The following is a 16,611-nucleotide window of genomic DNA, read 5'->3' as shown; positions in this document are numbered from 1 at the left end:
TTCAAGACATGCTACAGGGCTGGACAGACCCGTGGCCTTACTCAGCACAGTTAATTTTAGGTTCAGTTTCCCCTCTTTTCTTGTTATTGTGATACAAGCACAGATCATTATTCTCAACTTAATTTTTCAGACTCAAAAAGCAAACAACAATCTTGTGTCCATTACGTTGAAGAGATAAATACTACAAACTAAGCTGTCCATCACATCCAGGGCACTTCTTTACGCTTAGAGCAATTCTGCGACCATAGTTGGATTCCTTTTTGTGTTATTGGTTTAAGCATAATTCACTAACATTACACTCACATATCATGATATACATGATGTGCAATGCTACTCTGCAATATGTTGCACAGCAACAGTACATATTTGAAAAGCAGCTTCTCTCAAAAACTGTAGGACAGTAAAAAAGATTAAACCCAGCAAGTCTAAACCACCATATTTCAAAAATCTGCTGGTGCAATGGTCATTAAACCTGGTATGTAATTACTGCTGCACTTTTAAATGGATGTTGCCTTTTTTTGGTTTTGTTTCTTTGAGTCAGATTAAAATCACTCTATTAAGCCTATGGAGTTATTGTCTCCATGCATGGAAGTGATGAGGAATTCTTAGCAATGAGGCCAAATTCCTTAGGCTTCTGACTGAATTTCTGCTTCATCCATCTGAAGTGTGTCATTATCACCCAGCAATTCTGTTTCAGGCACAGAGCCCTCTTCTTCCTCCTCCTCCTGGACAGGGTTCTGGGCAATATCTTCCGTTCCATTGTGTGTGTCATCCGTGCCTTCTGACAGCAGAGCAGCCCTGTCGGCCACCGATGCATTGGAAGGTGCCGTTGTTACATAGCCTGTGCTGGTAGACCCACTCCCGCTGTGGTGGGAGCCTGGTTTGGGAATGATCTGGGGAGGTATTTGCTGAGGAGCCATTTGCATTGGAATTTGGACGGGATAAAAATTTGGCAAGTAAGCACCATAGGCAGGCATTGGCTGGTAACCATTGACCGGAATGTAGAGCTGAGGAGGTGGGACCATTGGTCTCATCTGGCCTTTCATTTGTATGAACTGAGGTTGAGGGAAGGCTGGAGTTTTCTGCTTTGGTCCAATGTATCTAGCATTGCTGACATTGCTAACAGGGCTTGTGCTGAGAGAACTTGTTTGTGTGGTGTTGCTTGCCCCAGAAGTTTGCGCTGAGCTGTTGTAATTAGAAAGGTTCCCCCACGTTCTTAGTCTGTTATGTATATCTTTAAATCTTGGTCTTCTGTTGGGAAATTCATTCCAACACTCCAACATCAATGTGTATATCCATGTGGGGCAGTCATCAGGACATGGCAAAACTTGTCGGTTCCTGATCATCTCAATGACATCCTGGTTGGAATAACCACAGTACGGCTGCAGGCCATAGCTGAAAACTTCCCACAACACAACTCCGTATGACCATATATCCGAGTCAATAGAAAACTTGCCGTACATAATAGCCTCAGGGGACATCCACCGGATAGGAAGAAGGGAATTTCCCATCAGTTTGTAGTAATCAGCAGCATAAACTTCTCTAAAAAGGCCTAAATCAGATATTTTCACATTCAGTTTATCGAACACCAGTATATTTCTAGTGGCCAAGTCCTTGTGGACAACATGGTGGCTAGAAAGATATTCCATTCCTGCAGCTATCTGAGTCACAATGTGAAAAAAATCTGCTGGTTCCAGAGTGGATTTTACTGTCTTGTCATCATCAGTGCTGCCAACATCTGAGTGGGGAGATCTCATCACCAAGAACTCATGGAGATCACTGTGGGAACAATAACTAAATATCATACTTATAGGCTGCTCCTTTGTCACTATTCCTAGCAAGCAAACTATGTTTGGGTGCTGTAATCGTGATCTCATCATTGCCTCATGTTTAAATTCTTCCCGAAGAGCCAGTTCTGCTTTGTCTTTAAGTGTCTTAATGGCAACAGCTTGTGTCTGTTCACCTGGTGCTGTACCAAAGAGATGTCCCTTGTAGACTTTGCCAAACCTCTCCTCTCCTAGCTCCTCCATAAATCGCACAGTAGACAGATTAATTTCTTTAAGCTTAGCCTGAAATGAAGAAAAGACAGTCAGTAAAAAAATCACAATGTTTTCTGAACAACAGGATCTCTTATAAAAGAAAGTCTCCCAGTGGTTAGATCCCCAAATGGAAGATAAATTGGGCCAAAAGGACTTTTCTGTTTTTTGTTTATTCACATCAGGATATTGATTTCACAATTCACCCTGAAATGAGTTACACTATTATCAGAAGTATAAATTGAAATATACTGCAGGATAATGGATATCATTATTTTTATAAAGCAGTGGCCATACTTCCTGCAAGCTAAAGTAATTTTGGGTTCAGAGTAAATCTGGCAAGCAATGACATCTATTAACTGCATCTGTACTTTCCCTGCAAACCAGCCCCAAGCTGCCCAGCAGAAGTCTGTCAGAAAAGCAAAGAGGCTGAGGAGGTGGCAGTCTCAGAGTGAACTGAAGCATCCTTTCCAGCAGGAGAAGGAACAAAACCTCTCTCTTTCAGCTCTACAGTAACAGATAGCCCTTTCTTCTCTGCTGCACTACAGGAAAGGCCCCAGCCCATGGGCAGCAGTGTACAATACCAATGTTGAGGAACCTTGAGTTAGCTTCAATTAAGAGAAGGATGGAAGTGGAGAAGAAAGGAGAAGGAATTTCTTTCTGGTACTTGAAGGAAAAGGTTGCAAACCCAGGACCAGGAAATCCCCAGAGCCTTCCTCCTGCATCTAGAAAGCAAGGGAGTTTGTGATGGTGATGTAATAGGTATGTCCTGACCAGCATGGGATGGAGAAATCCCTGACCAAGTGAGGTGCAGCCAGCACAACTTCACATACAGGGCACCACTGCATGAGGGAGAAGGGCAGGCTGGGAATACATTTTAGCAATGATTTGGGAACAACCTCTGATTTTAGTGTCCAACAGCCTGTAGACTGGGCTGGCAAATTCCCTTTAAATATTCATATTAACACACAAAATCATTGCAATTAGTTTCAATTAGTAATATTCATCAAATACTCTACATTTTCCCAAACAGATGTTGCCAACTTCCAAAGTAAGCATTGTTTATTAGAGCTTGCATTTTGTAAATGCTGTGATCAAAAATTCAACATGAGCTCTGAAGAGGATTTTAGTGCAGATACCAGTTAGCTGACCCAGAAAATCCTGCGCAAGAGCTGACATATGTAGACATGAGTTCAAAGCCATTTTCCTTTTAACATTCTTTGTGATATACAGCCTTGGAAACATGTTGCATGCCATCTCAGTTCTTAACTCACTTATAGATTGGAACACCAGAGGTCTTGAGTTGAAGGATTAGAACAAAAAAAACCACAGTGCATCATGCTTTAAACAGGCAAACAGGCCACATCATTACCAGGAGCAAAAATGAGCTGCAGGCTGAAGACTGGATCAGAAATAACCACTTTTCCAGTCACTCAGACAGCAGGCAGAATGGTGATTGATGGGTAAGGACAAATGCCATTAAATACTGTGTACTGAAAGCTGCTGTCCAAGCTCAGGATTTCTAGATAAACCTACAAAGTGCAAGACCTGGTTCTCCTGAAATGGATGGCCTGTACAGTAGGACAATTACGCCCCCAACAAAATGGCTCAATTTGAACACTGACAACCTAAGATGCTGAAAATCATGACACTTTAAAAGCATGTCAGCCTGAGCAAATTTTGTAAGAAATACCTGTTTGTGTTGATTAATGAGAGGCATTTCCATGTCTTGGCTGGGCGATGCCATCAGCTGGCGTCGCTGTGGTGTAGCAGCAGATGCCTTCTGCTTGTTTCTGCACATACAGACCAGGAAGAAAAGGCAGGCTATCACCAGAGGGATGGCTATGCTGGGAACAAGGATGTAGAGGATTCCCATTTTGCTGTTGTCATGTGGACCTGTCAAGCACACAAATGCTCATTGCTTACAATAAGTACTTTTAAGCTATTTGATAGTAACACAAATTATTATTAATATTCTATTTTAAACCAAAATTAAACTATACCCTGAAAACAGAAGCCACATTACCCTCGCCTGCTTTCTTTGTGGTTTTCCACTACATATTTCAAAAAAGCTTGAATGGACATAGCAATTAACAGTATGAAGATAAACTAGGAACCACACATTTAATGTGTGGGCTGTAACAGTATGTGATTAATTTTACTTTATTTTTGAGATTTCCAGTAGAAGAAACTGCAGAACACAGACCAAGGTATCATTGCATTATCCTGTTCAGGGTATAAAACACAAGTGAGCAGTCTCTATCACAATATATAAGCCAGTGAACTTAAATGTGACCCAGCACAACAACACGGTCTGACTCACTCTCATACATTCAGCCATTTCATCAACACTTGGCCCATTCTTTATCTCTACTGGTGCTACTTGTGCCCAGAATAAAGTAAGTTTCACTTCTCATTGGTAGACATATTATTTGTTCTTTACTTAACAGAATTGAAGAGCTTTTATGTTAGAGTAAGACAGACATGAAAGAGCCATCAATACGCTTAGCTCCGGAACCTTCCTAAAATACATTTTCACTTAATAGTTGGAGACTTTAGGAAAGCATAGTGATGTTAAAAATGTTCACTGGAACTGTCTGGGATGTGTTCTGTAACCTGTGGTTTTGCTATTTGTGGCAACTGCTTTAACCACAACCACATCCCAGTGTCATCTTTACCCTAAGGTACCTGCAATGCAGAAATGTATTATAAATGTCAAATCCCGTTACTGCAAATACAGTGAACTAAATACAAAATTTCATATTAGTTCTGAGCAGTTTTAGAGATCCATGTAATCCACTTTTATGGCTTCCACAGCATATCTGTGTCTTGCTTCAGGAAACATACTTTTCTTCCTAATGAAGCACAAAATTTACTGTCCTATCCAAAGACACTGTCATATCCAAAGACCATTACCAATGTGTGAAGTCTGTACCAATATAGGAAAAGTGGGCAGAACAGTTCAAAGCTGTGAGAGCTGTACTTTTTATTTTTGCAAACAGTTGTGCTATACAGAGAAGTAGCAGCTAGTGTAGGACTTTTCCCGTAAGATCATCTCCTTTAAGCACTTCAAACTGCTCTCTTTCTGCACTTAAAAATTTCTTTCCAAGCAGGCACGGTGCTATATCTCCCTCTATAGGATTTGAAAGTCCTTGCTGTCTGCAAGATGTCATACAGGGCAAGAGAATGTACACTTGAGCAGCATGAGCAAACCAAACACATGTGATTTGCATGTGTAATCAGTCATCTGACAGGTCAAAATACAAATTGCAGCATCATCACTAATTACCTCAGACTAAGTCTCCAGTATATAATAAAAAAGTGTCACGATATCTCACAAACTCTCCAGAAATCTCCAGAAAGCATTAAAAAATTACAATACAAAACAAAGTTGCTGCAGGTTAAACATTTAGAAGTATAACCCTCCTAAATGAATTTGGCTTGTAATAAACAGGAACTTTCAAAATTGCACAGGATTCAGAACAGTAGTAGGAGAAAAAAGAAAGAATACATACTACAAGAAGGTATGTCACACAGTTCCATGCGTACGTTTTTATTCTTTGTAAAACACCAGGGACCATCCATTTGACCTCCAGGATTTCGACAATACGCATGTCCTCCACCTAGTTCTGGAAACTGTGTGCTTGTCAGATCATGGTTGTGGGGACTCTGTGAATCCCAGAGTTGGCAAGTGTGGCCAGACTTGGTAACACTGACAGTCCCTCTGTAGTCAGCTCCAGAGCCATTGTAGCACTGATGATCTAAAACAGAGAGTTTGTGAAAATGTTCAAAAATCAAAACAATCAAGGGACACCAAGACCAAAATAGCTGAAGTCCACAGAACATGTATGCAAACAAGCACTTGAATTTAGGTACATCAAGATTTAATGAAAGCTGTTTGTTGTGAAATTTCAGTTCTATGTGTATCTGTATTTGTACACTCAGTTATTTCTGGATTCTCTCTTGGAATGTCTCAGCTCTATGGGACACACATGAGTATACAGAATTCTGAATTCAAATTGAGACTAAGAAGCATGTATGGACCTTTAGATACAGAATATTTTAAGCTAAAGTAAATCAGAGATATGAGTTTCCCTTCAGGAAAAGTCCTCAGATGTCAAAAATGAAAACTTATTTCTCATAATCTTCCCATCTTCTTCACACTGCTCACTTGCTATAAAAATCAGTGCTGTACTTTTTAACACCTCATGCCTCGTTTTCCTTATTTTCATCTTCAGAAAAAAAGGATCCAGGATCTTCTTCTCCTTAGAAGCATCATTTTAATATCTGCCGGACCTATATCTTTATTCTTTGTTTTGCTGCTATGTTCTCTTTGTACTTTTTGAGTGCTTGTCTTCTATATGCAACATCTGAGCTGAATCATGCATTTTCCTCAATGTTTGCAATATTACTTTCTCCATTATTCTGTTGTCCTCTCTCCAGCCCTCATGAATCTGGCTCTCTCAAACCTTACAAATACCCAAGCTGCAGCTGTTCCATCAGCAGCTGCACCACTGGCTTTGAGAATCACGGACAACTTTCACCACACTTTTTATTGGTTTTGCTCTCATGCCTTTAGCTCAGGATTTCTTCCCTGTCTGATTTGTCTCTGCTATTGTATTCTCAGTTACTTCTGCTTCTCAACTACATTATTTACATAAAAGCACAGAGTTAGTCTTTCATATCCACCATTATGCCATGGATCCTGCTTCTAACCATGGATTCAGACAATGGATAGTCAGAATAATCTTATCACACGCTGAACTTTGAAAATCTTTGGTCTCTTTGAGTTTTCTTATTGAACAATGCAGGGGGTTGTCATTAATTACTATGAAATGGAGTAGTCAGAAAGACTGTTTGTGTATAATTAGTGACAACAGAATAGCCCTTCTGCTTCTATAATTAGTGACAACACAACCGACTTTCTACTTATGGATGTAAATACAAATTCATGGAAGCAAGATCAATGTTTTCACCCCTCCCATGTGGGTAAGAAAGAAAATTGCACCCCATATTTAATTTACAGGATTAATATTCTCTTGTGTTTCTATATAGAAAGATTGAATGCTAGGTAGTTTGTTTCCTGACAGAACTTCTAGTGAAGCTTCAACAAATTATGTGAAGTTTATCAATAAGTAAACAAAACTCTTAAATAGGTGTATGGGTAGGCTCACTGAAAAAGGCAAGGACTGAGCCACAGGTGGAGGCAATACTCTGCAAGTCTGTATCAAATGAGCCATGTGAAAGTGCTATAGCTTAGGATGGTCGATATAATACACTCTAGTACAAGCAGTATCCTTTCGGCTTCCTATCACCCTAATTATGCCTTACAACACTGCAAGATTAGGTTCAGTATTAACAAGATAAAAAATAGTAGTTCAGTGTTTTCTTTACATGGCTGACAAAGTATTGTCTCTCAGAGTCAATCTGAGGAAGCAACAAGCTGTACTTTCTCCCAGTGATGAAACACCCAGACTTACATCGGCTCAGCCTCTCCACAGGGATCCCAATTCTTATGCAGTTGGCAGCCTCCAAGGTGTCTGGTCGTGGGAGGTCCTCACACTTAGGCAACTGCAGCTGCATCAGGATGAGGGGGTTTGACCTAGCAATGTTGTACTCCTGCCTACACAGATCATTCTCCAGAACTTCACATTCATCCCGGCACAGCTCCCGTGGCTTCGGGGTCCGAGAACGCTCATCACACAGGGGAAACACAAAGTGGCAGAAGGAAGGTATAGCAAACTGCGAGCACTGGTCAGACAAATGTGTCGAAGTGCCGATCATGGTAAACGCAGCTGCAAAGGAACAAAAATACTGGTAAGTATTGATTCACAGCATGAGAAAAAGCTTAATTATCATGAATTGCCCTTTAACACCTTTATTCTTTCCTTGCGAGAGTTAAAGCCTACTGTGCAACAGGTAAATGAGGTAATTTCTGCTTAAAGGAGTTTTGACAAATGCAGGAAGAAAACATGGCATTCCAGTGTTCCCTCTGACATCTGCACAGAGCTTGTAGGCCTCACTTCCCAGAAATTAACCCACATGATTACCATTGCTCAGACTACAGGCAACTGGCTAATTTTAACTTGAAAGGATCGAGATACACCTGCCAGGATACTGGTATGTATTTCCAAAGTTCCTAATTACATGAAATCTGAGCAAGTATCACCTAATTTCTTACTGTTCTAGACATTTTGATAAATAAGTAAGTCTTTTTTCAAGTCTTTTCAAGCCAAAAGAAATGTATCATTGATATCTGGGGATCCATGGCTTATAACAGATATGAGAAGCCTAACAGGCAGCAGCTTTGGGGAAAATTAATGTAATCGGTCTCAGCATGCTGATCACATTAGGATGAATGTCATAATGAGTTAGGAATGTAATTCTCCCCTTCAGCTCTTAGCACCTACACACTAACATTTAGCTGTAAGTTTTCTTGCACATTGCAAAGGAAAGACAAATGTATGTGTGCATCATGTGTCTGGTGCTGAATCAACATTTAAAATTGGGAACATTCACTCCCTCAGTAAAGCACCATTAATGAGTGAGAATTGCTAGACTGCACGTTCCACCAACTCACAGTGTAAGAAGAGAGGAAATGTCATTCAGCAGTCTATCTACAACATACAAATAAATTCTTTCTCTTGACCAGCTTTCTCATTTCAATCATCTATTTCCTATGGACACATGGTACCATGCGGACACATGGTACCATGTCTTTCAGAGAGTCTCTTCCTGAGCACCAAACATGCAACAAGCAGCTGCAAATGTAGCCTTTTAAGACTGTTTACACCTTTGCTTATTTTAATTCAGAAATATTAATACAGGAATATAACCATTTGTCAGTCATGTTGGGAACACTGCATGCAAGCACACCATAAGGCCTCAAAAGATCATTTAAATATATGCTTGTCCCAAACACTAAAAGGGAAAAAATTATACTGAAGTATACACTGTTAGTTGTCTGTCTGAAGGCACTGTATTACAGAATTTAGATCATTATGAGAGAAGAATGCACAACTTACAGTGATATCTTTCTTTTGATGGAAGATGCAAAAGTCAGCAGTACTGTGTGGTAGCATCTAAGGAGTTTATATTTTACTTATTTAACAGATGTTAAACAGCACAGCAGAGACCCTGCTAGCCAAACACATATACATGGGTCAGGCATCAGGTCTGTGCACTATTCACTGTTGGCCTTCCAGTCTTCCAAGCCACATCTAAAGTTTTTCTCCAGAAATGTCATTCTTTTTTTAACCACAGGATTTTGTTCTCACCCAATCACATGGGCAGAACCAAACAGCACAAGTAGCGATGGAAACAAAGAATATACAGCAGGGAAACGTATACCAAAATGGAAACTTCCCATAGATGTAACCTTGCTAAATGCTCCTGGTGTTGGACAGTAGGGGTCCTCATTTCCCATGCACATTGGAACACACTATCAGAAATTGCATTCAGGAAGTATCAGCATTACTCTCAGCAAAACCTCAGCAGCAATTATTCAGGTGTTGTTTTTCTTTTACCTAACAAGCTACTGCAATTTCAAAAATACCTTCTCATTTGGGTGTAGAACACGCGGTCTTGCAGTACTTGCTTTATATACAATATGACTTACAAGAACCAATAATGCTATGAAATCCTCAGGGTACTTTTGCACAAGATGTTAGGTATGACCTTCAAAAGCATATAGTTTGAAAATGCTGTATGATTAAGACTGCCATTACTGCCTGGTTAAGCACTGGGCAGCTCTATATGACGGCTCTTAGTGCCTTCCTGAAAGATAACACTTCCATTCAGAATTCTTCACAACTGCAGAACAGAGAGGTCCAGCACCCTAGCCTTGGAAATCTAACTGCTAATTGAAAATATGAGGAAATCAGCAGCCAGGTCATCCCTGTCTATATCCCAGAAACAAGTACAACTCAATCAATAAACATTTTCTGGATAATACGACAGGGTTTTTTTGTTGTTGTTGGGTTTAGTTTTGAAAAGAATATTATGAGCCTAATTCACAGAAATACAGACTTAATCATTTCAGATAGTTGAACATTTCCATATTGCTGAAAAACATCCAAACAGGACAGAGATTAGCTGGCAAAAAAGAGAAAAAAGTATCAATATGTATTAATTAGTGACTTAATGTTAAAGATGCTGGAATTACAACAGAGTACAGAAGATGGGTGGGAGGAGAATGTGTTGTAACAGGGTAAGTAAAGGTCAGCACCTGGATTTTCCCAGTCCCAGAATCTGAACACCATTTCAAGAACAGGAAAAAAAAATGGACCTGGATTTTTGTCTTAACAATGAGTCTTTAAGGTAATATCTCTAGGGAGTTACAGCTGACAAGTAAATTTAAACTCCTTTTGGCAATTAGTTATGCTGAAGTTGGGGAGTCCATTAGTGAGCTGCATCTGGCCAGATGCAAATCAGCTCCTGCTGGACCGACTTAATTTGCTATATATTATGACAAATAGTTTGCTCTATTCAAAGGGCTCATTTTGCTTGCTCTACTTTGTGTACATCAGAGTCACAGCTGCTAATACCAGCTGAGATCCAGTGAAGAAAACCCAAGTTGATGTACAGCCCATTAAAAGTCATTAAGGTTTTGGATGTAAGTTTGCAACTCTACAGAAACTATGTTCAGAGAAAGATTAAGCATAGGCAGAGCACAGGAAGGTCAGCTCTTGTTTTATATAAATCGATTTGAATTCTAGACCCTGCCATAATTATGCAAAAAGGAAAAAAACCCAAGGGAAAGGCCACCATATACATTTCAAAAAAATAAAGAATCAGTACTTTTTGCATTTTTATCACAAATGCATTTTAAAACCTCAAAATCTTCTATTTGAATCCATCATGCAAAAAAGCTCCAGTATAAACTAGAAGCTGTTAAAAATTCATATACACTGACATTTTACTTAAGGACATGGAAGAAGCCTTACACATTACCACAGATACTTATCTTCCTTGCTCCTACTTTTAATAACTGCTCACATATTAAACAGGCTCACACACTCTAAACCTTAATATAAAGATGTGTTAATCATTGGCTGACAAAACTAGTAGGATGACAGCACTGTGTTTACCTGAATTGTATACTTTTATGAGTGCTTCTTTCTCTCTGCTAAAGAGATGTGTAAGCTTACCAGTAATTCGGTTTTCAATTTCCCCTTGCATCTGGAGGGAGTCCACATAAATGGTTCTGTTTCCAATGATTCGTGCACACGCAATTCCCCTATATGGCTGACAGAACCCATCTTCATGGTAATCTTCTCTGCAAAAGACATGTTAGGATTTTATATGCAGATGTCTCTCTGCCACCAATGGATTTTTACAAAACATATTCTTATAAAAGAGGAAAAACTCAAAATACTGTAAATCTGAAATTGTCCCATTCCCAAGGTGCAGCTTTTTCCTCCAATTGGCTCTTACCTTAGAAGTATTAATGCATATAGATCATTATAGCTCATGTATATATCTCAATGTATATAGCTGTATGCAGCTCATTAAATAAGAAAACAACCTGACATTAGTTTTAAAATAATAAACTAATAGTAATTAGTGACTAGGGATTTGACAGATGAATCTATTTTAAAGCCTTTAGACTGAGACAGCAACATATATCTAGTTACAAGCCCCCATACACTTTTGACATCCATCTGCAGCCCATAAAATTAGGCAGTTTGTTCTCTTCTCCCACTTCTCCTTCCCGCTCTTCATTTCCTCATAGCTCTTCATCCATTGATAGAAAAAGAGGTCTTGCCAAACTTGAATTAAAACTTCGAATAAGAGTAATCAAGGCTATAACCTCTCTTCCTGTTCTCTCCAGTGAAAGTCAGTGCCAAATTTCTCTTTCAACATATATTTCAGTATTATTTTCAACTGAATGAAGCTTTGGGCCTTTCACTCCCTTACATCAACATAAATATTTTGCCACAAAAGCCCTAGCCTAAAGGCTCAGTGGTTCAACACTTCATCCCCAAACCCCCTGTAAATAATACAGAGCTGATCTGCAGATCATAACTGTCAGAGCACTGAAAAGGGACTCCAGAGTGAGAGCATTCTCAGGGTAAATATCCAGTATGCTATGTGTTTCCTCTGGCATGGCATTGCCTCTGTGCTTGGATTCACTAACCTGATGGATTCATATAATACAATTTACTGCATGATAGACCAAAAAATAGGTAAAGCCATGACCTAGAAAATGTGTCTCTAGAGTAGGGCATCTAAAAACTTAATCAGCTTTTGTAACTAAATGGTTCAAAAGTTGAGATACCTCTCCAATACTATTTGAAGTATTACTTCAGTGTTCCTCTGCACTTTGTACTTTATTATCTTCAGATATTATATCTGTGTTGGTCACCCATATTTCCAATTCTCTTACAAATACACCTCCACCCTTCCTTCAGGTACCACACGAGCAGGGCAAAACTGTGAATGACTATGTGTAAAATTTCATAACTTTAGCTAAGAGAAATCAGCATGAAAACCTTCTGCCTGATAACAGCTAGCCATCATTACCTGTGCTTATTGCAGCCCCTTATACTGATACCCTACTCTGTCTTAGGAATCTTCTCATTTTTCCTCTGCTGTGTCTCCCTGATACAGCTCACTTCTTCAGGGAAATTTTATCAATATTTCTTATTCTTGAACAGTGAAAAGTTGGGCAGAACTGTCTGTACAGGTAGCCAAAAGGTGGATCTACCAATCACCACCTGAGCTGCATCTCCTCTTTGCCCCTTAAAAAGACAATGATTTAACAGGACTCTTGATAAGTCATGGATATAAAGTGCATCATGAAGTTCTTACCTAGATATGGCCTTTATTTCCTATCACAGTATTATTGCTAAATATTCATAAAGTAACATTTTGTCTAAAAATTCTGAAACATGTTCTTCTTCCTCAGAAATATGTAAGTTTTTTATTAGTGTGGATGAAGTAAAGGAGAAGTCATAGGATCAACTACTCCCTGTAGTGACATTCTTCCATTCTTACAAAAAAAACCTGTAATTTTGCAACAATTGCATCATGCCTGAAGGGACAAAAATATCAAAGGATTTTCTCTGTGCCTGTTTTATGATCCTTGACCACCTCAGTAGGAAGTCAGCAATTCCCAAAAGGAGTTCAATGAATATGAAACCTCTATTTGACCTCTTTCTTAAGAGTAAATTCATACCCCTATTCTGCAGAACAACGTCTGCAATGTATCTTACTGAAACTGTATCTCACACTTCAGGTCTCAGTTCAGGGTTCTCTTGCCAGTACCTAAAAGGGGGAGGAAAAGCCTGCTCCAAACACCATGAGTTTGGTGACAAAAGCAGTGTGATGTCTTACTTAGCTCCGTTTATTTATTTCTGTCAAGAACTTTTAAACACTGCTTAGATACTGTAAATACACACATATGCTCCTTTCTCCCATGTTATAGTCAGCTGCTGATTATACTAAACTAGATATGACCATTACTGTGGACACAAACAAAAGTAAACAGTAACCTGATGTCAGTTACTCTGACAGAAGTGTGGCTGTTATTCTGCACATATCTTTGTCAGGTCAGGAAACTCAGTGAATGCTGTTTGTTAGTACTAGTATTGAGAGAACAAAATTACATTAGTTTTCTTAGGAAAAAAGCTTATTTCAGCTACAGAAGGGGCAACAGTAAGAGTCTCCTTATAGATTACTCTGTCCTTCAGCTACATGTACCCTTGGGACAAGGCAAAAATCTGCAACAAAAAGCAACCTGGGGAGAGTCTGATAAAACATCATAGGAGTGGCACAATGCTCAGTTCAAACAGGACCCCATGGAACTATGTGTCTTTGAATCATGCTACAAACCATGTGCCAGCAATGCAGTTGCTGATCAGCGCAATAATTAAAACCTGCTGAAAATAGGCAGAAATACTGACTCTTTAATCTCCTGCTGCTTGAGGGATAATGTCTGTTCTGATCAAGAACCCTGGTGAAAGTGGAAATCTGATTCCATAAAAGGAAATGAGAAGAGTTCAATTTGTTCCACTTGCAGAAATCTTACAAGCTATCCAGGACAGGTACATTTTTACCTTTACTCTTTAGTTTGCACATGTTTAAAGACACTGTTAACTTTTCTCTCTATTGATTTTCTTCTCTTCTAGTGATTTCCTAGTGATTTTCTAATTTTTATAGTACTAATTTTTATTTTAGAAAATAGAGTCAGGCACATGCTAAGTATGAGTCTTTTTTGCACCTCTGCTGTAAGGCTGAATCAAAGACTGCACCTGGAAAATGAATTTACTCAGCACTCAGAATGAAGGTAAGGTATTCTCTTACTAAGTGAAGTCTCCTCCCAGCAACTCATCAAATGTTTGAGCAGAGTTTGGATTTAAAAATAAAATTGTTAAGAATATGACTAAACAGGCTACCTATTCCATAGTTCAGGATCAGGGTAATCAGTTTACTAGGCGCACAAGGTGATCTTCCATCAGAACAATTCAGTTAAGAACTAGGCTTTCTAATCAAAAGCAAGAGCATGAGAATCTACTACCTCAGTTGCACATAAATAAAACCAAAATATCGATACTATTTTTATGTACAACATGGAATTTGTACCAGGTCTGTAAAAATCCTGATGAACCAAGCATGGATAAGCATTTACAAGTTCCTTATCACACATGAACTGCAACACCTCATCAAATACAGCCTGCCTTCATGTTCATGGGCAGGAGTCCATATGAAATGGAGAATTGACAAAGCAAGCAGTGTAGAAAAAAGATGCACATTCAATCATGCAACTCCTCCCACAGTTACAAATCATAACTTCCAAGAACATCTGGGTCTATAAGAGAAAATCTGGAAGAACCAGGTGCCTCTGAAGAGGAATAAAATCTAGCATGATGAATAGAAAACTCTCCAGATGGAGGTCATGCAACTCTTCCATAAGATAGCTATCTGCTCTAGAAATACGTAAAGCAATTTCTAGAGATCCTAGAAAAAACATAATGGACATCACTACCCCCACCCTTTCATTAAGCATTACTTTAATTTACTATATGACACAGAAAAGACACCAAATAAAATATTACAGAAGAAAACACATTGGCAACAAAGATGCTTTTCTTCATGGAAAATTTGAAATGTGGAAAGACTGTATCTCAGCACAATACATTATGTGCTATCTATGTGACACCACCTATTGTTTGCACCTGTCACAGCTGAACAGACTGGAGGGCACATGAAACAAAAAAGTCACAGCAAAAACAAGGCAACCATGGAAACTCTGATTAACACTAAAATCACCTTTTGAAGCACCTAAATCTGATGAGCATTTTCAGTGAGCATTTTCAGTATGCATTTAATGCCCGTAAAAGTAGGCCTTTTTTTCCCTCAGAAACAGAGAAAACACATGAAGCTCTAACACTTTTTAGCAAGGATTCACAGAAGGAATTATGAAAGCAGGACTGGGGGGTACCAGATATTCATTTGCTAGTGAGCCACCTTTATTCTGATTGCATGTCACAGGTTTTACTTACAAAGACAGCAGAAACTTCTAAGTTAAAACTATTTTCCTGAAAACAGAAGGGATTAAACACCATGCACCAGACATAGAAACTTAGAAATTCTCCAGAAAACTCAGAATAAGTCTATCAATTGAATACAATGAAAAAAAGAGAAAAATTAATAATACCCGACTAACTTACCCTAGCAGTTACATGGACAGACATACTCTCAACCTACAGTATACCAAAGTAAACAACATACGCCAGTTCAATGACTACAGCAGGATATTCTAAATGTTAGCTTTTAAAAGGTAGTAGAAACTTTGTTACAGAAGTTTCCCACAAGCAAACTAAGTGCAATTAAAATTTCCCATAAATTTTCCCACAACAAATAAACCTGAAGCTTTGACCTTCTTCCTTGGTGTCCAGGGATTAAGCAGCTTTTAATTAAGAACTGCTAAATATTGAGAATGTTAGTTGTCCACCTAATGCTCCATTGCAAGCAGAATGGCAAAGCAAGGACAAGCACACAGAAAACCACAGACCGACAGATGAAGGAAAGGACAAAATGTTCATGTCAGGCTATTTGCTATTCTTAGAGAAATACAACATTTGGTGTACAGTTGTCAGGATGTCTCAGGATTTTTGATAGTTACAACTTGATAACTAATGTCAGAAGCTGTGTAAAGAGAATGATAATGATGAACATTAAGAGAGAAGAGGAGTGGCATCATATTTCAGATTATGAGTTCACTTAGACCAGGGTGTGGCTGCTTCATAAATATAAACCACAGAAATGAAATGACCTGAAATACTAAAAAGAATAAAGGAATAAACAGTCTATGTTTAATCAAAGAGAGGCAAATTTCCCTCACTGGGAAGGGCATTATAAAGGGCTGCAGTAAAAAGCAAGGTATTTCTGTGTTTTTATATATATATGTGTGTGTGAGTGTGTGTGTGTGTGTGTGTGTGTGTGTGTGTGTGTAGATACACACACACACACACACACATATATTAACAGTTTGTTTATACTGAATCTCAAAATCAGGCCATCTTACAATGTTGCACTACAGTCCTCATAATTCATTACCCTTACTCTTGAC

The 16,611-nt window shown here is 38.8% G+C and overlaps 1 protein-coding gene across 1 annotated transcript in view; it reads right to left on the bottom strand.

Annotated features, from left to right (window-relative positions):
* Positions 1–626: 626 nt before the first annotated feature.
* Positions 627–16,611, bottom strand: part of ROR2 (receptor tyrosine kinase like orphan receptor 2) — a 141,077-nt gene continuing 125,092 nt past the window's right edge. Inside the window, 5 exon segments of the mRNA XM_062513343.1 lie at positions 627–2,069; positions 3,730–3,932; positions 5,552–5,797; positions 7,517–7,831; positions 11,186–11,313. Coding sequence (XP_062369327.1) covers positions 627–2,069; positions 3,730–3,932; positions 5,552–5,797; positions 7,517–7,831; positions 11,186–11,313 — 2,335 coding nt within the window.

Source organism: Cinclus cinclus, chromosome Z, assembly GCF_963662255.1.
Source record: "Cinclus cinclus chromosome Z, bCinCin1.1, whole genome shotgun sequence".
Taxonomy (NCBI): domain Eukaryota; kingdom Metazoa; phylum Chordata; class Aves; order Passeriformes; family Cinclidae; genus Cinclus; species Cinclus cinclus.
Note: the sequence above shows the minus strand (reverse complement) of the source record. Positions and strands in the feature narration are given on the sequence as shown.